We start from the raw sequence: 10,219 nt of genomic DNA, 5'->3' as shown, positions 1-10,219 counted from the left end.
GGGCCAAGGGACCCAGCTGGCTGCCCGAGGGGTACCTGGGCACGGCGGCAGGTTCCTTAAGGCACATCTTTGTGTTGGAGTTTGCAGCTGCGGCTCCGCCAGGCCATGATTGCGCCGGCCGGGGCCTGGGTGGGGCCGGGGCCCTGGCCCTCCAAGGTTGGAGGCACCTCCCTGCCCTGGCTGAGGCTGACGCAGAGACAGCGAAGCCACAGAAGCAGGCAGGGACCCTGGCGTGGGGGCGGCGGGGGTGGGCGGGGACCCGGGCCTGGGTGCGCCTGGGCTTAGCTGGAGGGCAGCGCCTGCACGAAGAGGCCGCGAGTGTCCTGTCGTGCCAGCTTGGCAGGCGGCTCCAGGGTCTCGGAGCCCAGCGCGGGCGACTCCCCACCATCTGCTAGTGAGATGTCCTGTGGCAGCTCGTCTTCGCTCTCCTCCTCCTCTTCCTCCTCCTCATCTGGGGTACAGGAACCATACTCAGCATGGCATTCCCAGCCCCCTTCCACTCCCTGAACCTCGTTCCCCTGTGGGGCCACGACCTTCCGCCTACCTTTGTCAGGGTCCAAGGGGTTCAGCGAGGTGGCCAGGTTAGCGAACTGGAGGAGGAGAGAGGAGGGGGTGAGGATCCTGCCATGGGTGCCTGCCCCGCCCCCTCACTCCTCCCCTGCCCACCTCGCCCATGACGGCAATGGGGGTCTCGCCCTTGGCCTGGGCCACGCGGTGCTCGATCAGGTAGTACATGTACTCGTCATAGAGCAGCCGGATGAGGTGGAAGGAGCCGAAGCTCGCGGCGCTGCGCAGGGTCAGGTCCCGGATCACCATAGAGCTGAGGAGAGGAGGGGAGCAGGACAGTCAGGTTGGCTCTGCTTCCCTGCACACCCACACCGTCCCAGGATGGCTCTTCCTAAGGACGTCTATCAGAGGAGCCCCAAGTCCCCCGCCTGGGGGGAAGCCCTTCCCCTTCCCGCCCCTGAAGAGGAGTCGCCGCCTGAAACCCCATCCCTGGCTCGCTGGCTCGACCCCCCCAGGCGCACACCTGTAGACGGACCACTGGACCCACCACTAGGACGCGCACCTGTAGAAGGACCACTTGAGAAGGAAGAGCTTGGCGGCCTTGGGGAAGCTGGTGCTGCCCTGGTAGGGCTTGAGCACCTGGCTCACGACGCCATCCAGCCAGGCGGCCCACTGCTCCAGCGAGTTCTGCTGCTGTAGCGTCACCTTGAAGTCCTGCTCGAGCCTCTGCACCACGCGGTCCTCGCAGCGGCACACCCACGAGGCCTGCTCCTAGGGCACCGAGGGCAGAGTGGGCTCAGGTGTCCCCGGTTCACCTGGGGTTCACCTGGTGCTCGGGGCTCACCTGGCCCACCCGCGCCCACCTGCACATTGGCGAAGTCCACGCGGTTGAGGTCGCTCAGCATCTGGTTGATCTGCGCGGTGTTCTGCAGGACTGCGCGCGCAGCCTGGGCCAAGTGGTTGAGTGACGTGTAGCGCCGCAGCGTCTGCGCGAAGGCACCGGCCGCTGCCACCTGCAGAGCCCACGGGTTGTGGCTTCCGTGAGGCCAGTGGCCCCCCCCCAGCCCCCACCCTCGCCCACTGTGCCCCTTGTGCGCTCCAGCGCCTCTGATCACGTGGAGAACACAAGTATAGGAGGGTGAAGCCCAGTGGTTCCCTTTTCTGGCTGTGTGACCTCTGTAACCTCTGTTCAGATTATATGTGGCCAGCGTTTTAAGTGGTGTGTGTCACAAAAGTTTCTTTATTGTGCTCTGACCAGTAACTGAAAGAACAGAAAATGTGGTGGGTACTGCCCAGAAAAGGTAAGCACTGGTTCCATAAGCCTTTCGCTTAAGCTTGTTGTAATTACACACCCAGCTGTCAGCTCCGGGGCAGCAGCTTTGCAGGCTGGGTTCACATCAGCTCCCTGCATGGAAAGCCACGCTGGGCACTTATCTGGTGGTGGTTATGTGTCGTCAGGTCGCCCTTGACCCCTGCCAACTATGTACAATAGCTCTGAACCTTGCCCTATCCTAGGCACATAGTAGAGGCGCAATAAACGCTAAGTGAACAACTAAGTGCTTCTTCCACCAGCTCCCCTACACAGGCACCTGCACTCTCCACAGCCCACCAGCGAGGAGTCTTCTTCAGACACTTCTTCTGTTTTTGTCTTTTTTAAAACTTTATTCATTTATTTCCCTAACATCGTAAGGAATTAAAAAGAAGAAACAAGAAACTGTTCTTGCTCCTGAGTGAGGACATCCCCGCTAATTCTCCTGTCGGGGTGCTTTACCCGACGTGCAGCACGGAGCTATTGTGTGGCTTCCTTAGAGATGTCTTCCTCCCTCCCCTGATTATTATGTTTCTGAACACTGAAAGCACTTCCTACCGAGACTGACTGAAAAGAACTATTTGCAGTTTGCACTTGCCTTTTTTTTTTTTTTGACATTGTGTCATGTACAGAAACACTACAAAAGGGTTTCAGAAGGCATCTGAGGAAAGGAGCTTATAAAGACCATTCTCTGAGCCCTCGGTGGCAGCTTTGAGGAAGGAGCACATCCTGGGGCACATCTTCTCGGCTAAGGACCTGTGCCCCAAAGCCACTCAGCCGGCTCCGCAGGCACCCCCTTACCCTACCCCGGGTCCCAGCCTGCCCCTCACCTTCACCCTCAGCATCTCTTCAGGGATGTTCACCATGGCATGGGTGAGCCAGCTCTCCAGGCTCTTGGCAAAGTTCCGGATCGCTTGGGTCAAGGCACCTATGGGCAGCAGTGGGGGTTGGTGAGGGCTGGGCAGGGGTCATGTGGCAGGGGTTCGAGGCTGCATACTCACTGGGGATGGGTCGCAGCACGTCGGGGATGAGGATCTCGACCAGGCCCTGGTACAGCACATTGTCACAATGCTTGGTCCACTGGAGCACGGGCTCGAACTTGGACAGGAGCACCAGGCTGGCCTTGGGCAGCCGCTTCTCGGCCTCATCATGCCTGTGGACACCAGCCATATCCTGAGGTCAGCGGCACAGGGTGAGGGAGGCACAGACACCCTGCCTGGGGTCAGGTGGGCATTGCCTGCCTCGCCTGATCCCCAGATCAAACTGGAATATGTTCAGTGGAGATCTTACACTCTGCACATTGGGCCAAATGGGCACAGGTGCCTCAACTCCAGGGATGATCCCCCACCCAAGCCCATTCACCCTACGCTTATGCGGTGGATCAGAAGGGTGGACACACCTGTAAATGGGACTCAGAAGCAGGTGCACACCCCACTAAACACAAAGTATGGCATGTCCCCTGTCTCCACACACCTAAGGGTATCCAGGGTCAGAGGGTCACCCCTGTCTGTTTATCTGTTTCTGCCCCCAACCTCATGGAACTCACACGGCTATTGGCGGTGCCTCGCTGGACTGGCTGAGATTGTACCTCCAGAAAGTTTTCCACAGAGTCTCCACCAGGGTGAACTGCAGGTTCACCATGACATCAACGATGGCCTGTTGGGAGGCTGTGTGCTCAGAGGAGCTGGGGGCTGCACCCCTGCCTGCCCACCACATTGCCTACCGTACTGCCCAACCGACCCACCTGGCAGCCCTACCTCACAGTGTTCCCTGTACAGGAGCTGGAAGGCCTTGATGTCCCCAGGCCCAATGCCCTCTGGCAGCACTTTGCCCTGGAGATCCAGCTCTGTGAAGTCAGGGAGGCCTCGGGTGGCATCTGAGGGGACAGGGCGGCAGGGCATCGTGAGGCCCTCATCCCCTTCCAGTCCCTTGTAGGAGCCCCTTGGGCAGTGATGACTCCAGTGTGTCCCACACAGAGAATGACGGAGAGTGTTCCTCCCTGTCACAGCTCGTCTGCTAACCAGGACATGGGACACTGAGTCCAGGTAATGGCCCTCAGGTCCTCATGAGGACCACAGGGATGCTGCCCTGAAACCTCAGGGCCCAAAGTGGCAGATAACACAGGACAGTCATCACAGAGCCTGGTCTCCAACTGGTGGTTTCACACCTCCCCCCCTAGTTCATAACAAATTTATGAAGACAAACAGGTAAGGGCCAGGCCAGGCCCTACCATGTGGGCAGCACCCTGGATGTGTAGTGGGTGCATGCTGGGGTTTGGTGTGTGCTTGTCTCATGGATTATTTTTTGCTTTACGAGCCTCTCTTGTATTTTTGGAAACTCCTTTCTAGGAATACTGAGTATCTGAGCACATGCCTTGGTGACCCAGAGAGGCCCTCCCTGTGAGGAGGGAGGGTGGACAAGGGCTGGCCTTCTAAGGACTCCCAAAGGGAGGGCAATGCTGTTGCATCAAACACAACGGTGGGCACAAACCATCCAAATGAGCGAGCCTGTTTACAGCGGATCTATAGTATGCTTTAGCATTAAACGAGGGGAGACGTGAATTCACGTCAAAAATGAAACCTACAACTGCTCAAGCAGTTCTGAACCTACAGGAAAGAACAGAACTGCCCCGTTAGCGTTTCCAAGGAGGCAAATCCTTACGGAAGCACTGTCACAGCTCTCGCCAGCCACTGGCCAGTGGTTCCAATCACCACATGAGGACTTGAGGGCTCAGTAACAAAGATCAATGTCGCCCATGGGAATGAATAGGAAGTCACCTTGGCAAGGGGTCTTGGGGATAGAATCACAGGACAAAGGAAGGACGAAGGTTTTGCTTGACTCATATGGGGTTATTACTGTGTATGAGCCCCGACCCCTAGGGATGACCCCTACTATGCTTTGGGTAGACAGTGAGGGGACCACCGTCAGCTTCTCCTAGGCTGGGAACATGTTCCTGGAAGCGGAGACCCCTCCCTGGGCCCTCACCCAGGAATTGCTGGTACTGCTGAACCTGGGCACTGATGTCCGACAGCCCGGCGGCCTGCTGCTGCCCCACAGCCACACCGTTGGTCATGCCCTCCATCTTCTGGATGGGCTTGAGCCTGGAGGAAGAGGATGGAAGGGCGCATGGGTGGTGGTTGCTGCTACCCTTCCCCGGCCGCCCTGCACGACCTGGGCCCCATCGTACCTCTGCTTCTGTGAGAAAGGCTGGCCCCGCATGGCCATGTGCTGCTGGTCTTCCATCAGGCGCAGCAGCGGTGAGTTGGCTTTGATGCGTAGGCCATAGTAGTGGTACTTGGAGTTGCCCCTGGGAGGAAGGTGCAGGATAAGGGCTAGGTGAGACAGGGTATAAGAGGGCAGGTGCCCCACATCACCTCTGCAGTTGCTCTGCTCTGCTCCCTCCAAAGCCAGCAGTGCTCAAGGGCGAGGCTCCCACTGGCTGAGGGCTCTGGGACACCCTAAGCAGACCGCAGCAGGGGAAGGCACATGGCCTAGACTTTGAGACGGCCAGTCATACTAACAATCGGACACCCACACAAGCTCACCACACAACAGTGCCAGCGCTGTTCTAAGCCCTCTGCCTCTGTTCCTCATCCCTATCATCTGTGCAATCAATGAGCAGCCTCGATGACAGTGAGGAAACTGAGGCACAGAGGGAGTCATGTGGTAAAGGAAACGCTGAACAACTCAGCTGCTGAGCCCAGGCCTGGAACCGAGGTGTAAGCAGAGCCCGGACAGGAGAGAAGCCAGAGTGCTGGCAGCCCCTCAACACGGCCCTGCAGGGACTCATGGACTTAAAGGCTCTGCCGAGCACCAGCTGTGGGCAGCTCCACCATTGACCCTGTGCCCTGAGGAGTGCACGTCAGCACTGGGAGACCAAGTATAACCAAAGACAGCAATTAAACAAAAGGCACGCTGGACGCTGGCTAAGGAGAAAAACGAAGGGAAACGGATGGGTGGGAGTGAGTGAGGAAGTCAGCGGTCCCACAGAGGCCCGTGGGCTGCAGTGGGTCCAGCGAGGACCCTAGTTGGTAACCGTTAGCCCACCTGGTGCCGAGGCGGCGGGTGCGTAGGCCCATGAAGACGGAGCGGATGAGCTTGCCGAAGGAGGCGGCGTTGACGGGCTCCAGCTTCTGTTCCTGGCAGTGAAGCAGGTAGTGGCAGTAGAGGGTGCTTCGTGGTAGGCTCACGCCCTCGGCCGTCTCGTAGTTGTCCAGGAGCCACTGCACCTGGGGCGGGAGGGGCCGGAGGACATGAGAGTCACTGACCGCTACAAGCTCTGAGGCCCCCACGGTAAGCCTGACAACGAAGCTCTGAGGCCCAGAACTGTCTAGAGCCACTCCATCCAATATAGTGGCCACCAGAGTGGTTAAGAAAAGTGCACTGCAGACCCAAAGGTTTGAATCCCATCAGCTGCTCTGCGAAAGAAAGATGGACAATCACCCCCTGCACAACTTACTGTCCCTGAAAACCTGCTGGAGGGTCAGCTATGGGTCAGGTTTTACTTGGTGGTATACAACAACAGCCACTTAAATATAAATTTACATTAACTTAGTAAAAAAGTCCCATCGTCCAAAATCATAGACTGTGCATTATTCCTCTGACACAGCACTCGTGAAATGACAAACAGTAAGAGCTGGTGCACACATTTGTGGCTGCTACGACTTAGGGACGCTGGGGGGGAGGCAGGTGGCCATGACCAGGGGAGGCGGCAGGAAAGCTTTGTGGTGAAGGAACGGTTGTCTGGTTTGTGGTCGCGGATGCTTCTCAAGTCCACACATGTAATAAAATGACGCAGAGCCACACGCCCCGCTGCTGATGCGGGTTTCCCGGTGTCCACGCTGTACCGCAAGGCCTCCCGGACTGTGTGGCAGTTTCCCCGTGAAGCCAGGAGTAGGAACTAACTGGCTACCATACTTATTCCAAAATAGGCAGGGGATTTGGTTTGTTGCTTTTGTTTCAGTCAGTTCTGAGCCACATGCCCAGCACTCATGGGCGGCCAGCGGCTACTCCAGTGGGCAGCACCGACAGCCACCCGTCACTGCAGGGCGCTGGGGGACAGCTCTGCACTAGCGCTGCGTGTTTCAATCCCCAGGTGCAGGTCCACTAGGGGGATCTTGGATTCCCTTAGGTGGGTCACGACTGGCACCCAAAACAACAAAAAAACAGAGGCAGGCTGTGTCTGAGCTCTAGGGGAGCCCCACCTGAGCTCTGCCTTTTCCGTCGTCCACAGTGGGCGTGTTTGGGTCAAGGTGAAAGAAGGCGGTAGTTACAAAGTAGGCAAGCCACTGCTTCAACTCTGAGTAGCAGAGCACAGGGATCACCTCGTAAGCACCAGGCCTAGACCTACTCCAAGGTCACTCAGCTCTCACTCACCACTCAAACTGGGGTGAACACTTCTTGGGAGAGGAAGGTTGTTAGAACCCTCCCTCAGGGCTACCCCAACCCTTCCCGGAGGTTTCCGCCTCACCCTCCCCTCCCTATCTCCCCTCCACCATCAGTTACAATCATAGGAAATGACATCGCACCCCTCTAAGAGCTTTGGATCCAGAGAGGCTGAGTAACTTGTCCTGGGCCACCAAGTGGGGCATCTGAGGACCTCAGCACACAGCCTCTGGCCACCCACGCCTGCCACCCAGGGCTCCTCCATCAGCCTGGCCTGGGGTCCAAGCGGGGCACTTACGGTGGCTGGCGAGGCACGGGTGGTGTGAGAGTAGGACTGGTTGGCGTTACTCAGCATGTACCCGCCCTGGATCACGTAGGTGCCGGCTCCACTGTTGCCGGTGCCACTGCTCCCGCCACTGCCACTAGCTCCCCCGCCGCCGCCTGTGCCACTGCTGTTACTGCCGCCGCCCCCGGTGCTGGTGGAGCTGGCCACAACCTGACTGCCGGACACGTACATGGGCACAGAGCCGCTGCTGGGCACCGCCTGGGAGGTGGCGGGCGTGCTGACCTGGGCGGCCGTGCCTGCAGTCTCGTAGTAGCTGGTGCTGGCTGGCTGTGTGTACAGCGGCGTCTCGGGGTAGGGGTAGGTGCTAGAGCGGCTGAGAAGGAAGCAGAGGGGGGCAGTCAGGGGAAAAGGACTGAGGGCGGGCCCAGAGTCTGGAGGGGGACACCTCTAGGACCTAGGGCTTCTAGCCAGCTGCAGGCCCAGGACAGCCAGCTCTAAGAAGGGCACGTGAAAGAGCCAACACTTCTCTTCAGAGCACCAGGGCCCTTCCATGTGCATGATGCCAAGTTCACATGCAGTCCTTAGAGTGGCCACCGTCCCCACAGAGACACCAGGAAATAGAGATGGACGGGACCAGACCAGCAGTTTGCTGAGGCCACACATCTCAACTCAGTCCAGACACGAATTACAGAGCACTTTCGACTAGATCCTGCAGACAGGACAGATCACATAGGACAGTCCCTGCCCTCAGGGAGCGAACGTCCTGGTGGGGTGGACAGACAGATACGGAGGAATAACAGGAATAGTGGGTGCGATGATGGGCATTGTGTACAGCACAAAGGAGGTGCTGGGGAAAGAGGGGAGTCTGGTTTTAAATCTGAGGTCACTCTGAGGGGACAAGTGTCAACAGACTATAAAAAACAGAAACATACTTTCCTGCTCCCCTCTGCAGGTCCTAGGGGCTGAGCCTGCAGCCCTTTCTGTTCCTGGTGCTGAGACTAATCCCCAGGCCCCTCCCTAGGGCCTTCGAAGAAATGAAGCTGTGTCCAGCAGATGTGAAAGGAAATGACGAAGGCCTGTCTACTCCTGAACTCACTAAGCAGTGGGGGGTAGAGCAGGCTGGCATGGCAGGAGAAGCTGGGCTATCTGTCCGCCCTGGTGTGGAAAGCACTGGACGCTGCCCTCAGCGTGACTCACTGGATACTGGGGGGGGCCGGTTTTGATTTTTGAGCCCTCTAGTGTATCACTGATAGAAATCTTAGGCTCAAAGGAAAAACTGTGGAGAGGGAGCGGGACCTGTCAGGGAGCCTGGCTCAGGCGCCACCAAGTGGACTGCACGAAAGCAGGGGAGTGAAGCTGGCTGGCCCTGGAGCAAGAGCTCTCGGCAGGGGTGGGCCTCTGGCTGAGGGGAGCGGCAGGGGGAGTGCTCACCTCTGGGGGGGATGCCAGGACCAGAGTTCTTATCACAGCACTCGGTCTGTGCCCACCCTACACCAAGCGGCACGTGCGTGTTTGCTCAGTACTGGCCCTGTCCCCCTCCACACTCCCCCTTCCCTAATGGCAGGGACCACGTCCCGCTGAGGTCCAGCCCAGCACTGGCTAGATAGTAACTGCTTGAGAAATGTTGCTGTGGGAGAGATTTGCTGAATGAGAAACTGTGGCTCTGAACATGTTCTCTGATAAAGGCGGGGACAGAGATTCAGGGCTGCAGGTTTGGCCAGGGTTGGGGACCCAGGGTGACAAACATTAACACTTCCCTTTAAATACAGAGATAGGAGCCAACAGCAGAATTTGCTGCCAGACATTCACCCGGCAGAATGCAATGGCAATCGTGTACTACGTGTGATTACACGTGCCAAAATCACGGAAGAAGGGATTCAGGGAAGGACAGGTATATATGACCAGGGACGACTCTGAGGGCACCTCCTGGAGGAGCTAGATGGTCCTGAGCCCCAAGGCCTGGGAGGAGCTAGATGGTCCTGAGCCCCAAGGCCTGGGCACAGGACTCGGAGTGCTGGCTCTGCTTTTAACATCTGGGACCCTCTGCCAGGAGTGCTCCCTGGTCCTGCCCACAGGCAGTCCTTGGGATATGCCATTTATGTCACTTGCCCATCTCTGAGGCTGGCATCAGTGGTAGAACACTGAGGTGCTGGATGTCATAGGCCTGGTGCCCCTCTTCATCTAGCCAGAGCATCACACTCAAGGGGTCTCATCACCCAACGGGCCAACCCACTCCCATTCCCATCCCCATGGTGGGATAAAAAAAAACCACATCAGACAAGTGCAAAGAAAACCAAATTAAACGTCTAGAAGCTGAAATGACAGTAGCAATAACTAAAGTCCTGAAGTTATTACTACAGGGTGGAGTGGGGGTGGGGTGGTTGTTGCTGGGGATCCCACCATATGCTATGGTCAGCACATGGACTCATAACCCATACAGAGAACACATTCCTTACATGGGACATGCTCCACACACGGGCCACGCTCTGCACACAGGTCATGCTCTGTACACAGAGGCCACTCTCCACACACGGACCACGCTCTGCACATGGGGGCCACGCTCTGCACATGGGGGCCACACTCTGCACACAGGCCACACTCTGCACATGGGCCACGCTCTGCACACGGGCCACACTCTGCACACGGGGGCCACGCTCAAGGGCCACGCTCTGCACACAGGTCATGCTCTGTACACGGAGGCCACACTCCACACACGGGCCACGCTCTGCACA

The 10,219-nt window shown here is 57.9% G+C and overlaps 1 protein-coding gene across 1 annotated transcript in view; it reads right to left on the bottom strand.

Moving 5' to 3' along the window:
* Positions 1 to 281: 281 nt before the first annotated feature.
* Positions 282 to 10,219, bottom strand: part of RFX1 (regulatory factor X, 1 (influences HLA class II expression)) — a 21,403-nt gene continuing 11,465 nt past the window's right edge. Inside the window, exons 8-20 of the mRNA XM_006900777.1 lie at positions 7,500 to 7,860; positions 5,864 to 6,045; positions 5,004 to 5,123; positions 4,802 to 4,917; positions 3,574 to 3,692; positions 3,363 to 3,472; positions 2,818 to 2,969; positions 2,647 to 2,744; positions 1,371 to 1,520; positions 1,070 to 1,278; positions 667 to 820; positions 545 to 590; positions 282 to 451 (exon numbers count right to left, since the gene is read on the bottom strand). Of these exons, the coding sequence (XP_006900839.1) occupies positions 282 to 451; positions 545 to 590; positions 667 to 820; positions 1,070 to 1,278; positions 1,371 to 1,520; positions 2,647 to 2,744; positions 2,818 to 2,969; positions 3,363 to 3,472; positions 3,574 to 3,692; positions 4,802 to 4,917; positions 5,004 to 5,123; positions 5,864 to 6,045; positions 7,500 to 7,860 (1,987 nt within the window). The remainder of the gene's footprint in view (positions 452 to 544; positions 591 to 666; positions 821 to 1,069; positions 1,279 to 1,370; positions 1,521 to 2,646; positions 2,745 to 2,817; positions 2,970 to 3,362; positions 3,473 to 3,573; positions 3,693 to 4,801; positions 4,918 to 5,003; positions 5,124 to 5,863; positions 6,046 to 7,499; positions 7,861 to 10,219) is intronic.

The sequence above is a fragment of the Elephantulus edwardii genome, unplaced genomic scaffold, assembly GCF_000299155.1.
Source record: "Elephantulus edwardii isolate Elephantulus edwardi_28Jun2011 unplaced genomic scaffold, EleEdw1.0 scaffold00296, whole genome shotgun sequence".
Lineage (NCBI taxonomy): Eukaryota > Metazoa > Chordata > Mammalia > Macroscelidea > Macroscelididae > Elephantulus > Elephantulus edwardii.
The sequence above is the reverse complement of the archived record's forward strand: the minus strand, read 5'-3'. Positions and strand labels throughout refer to the sequence as shown.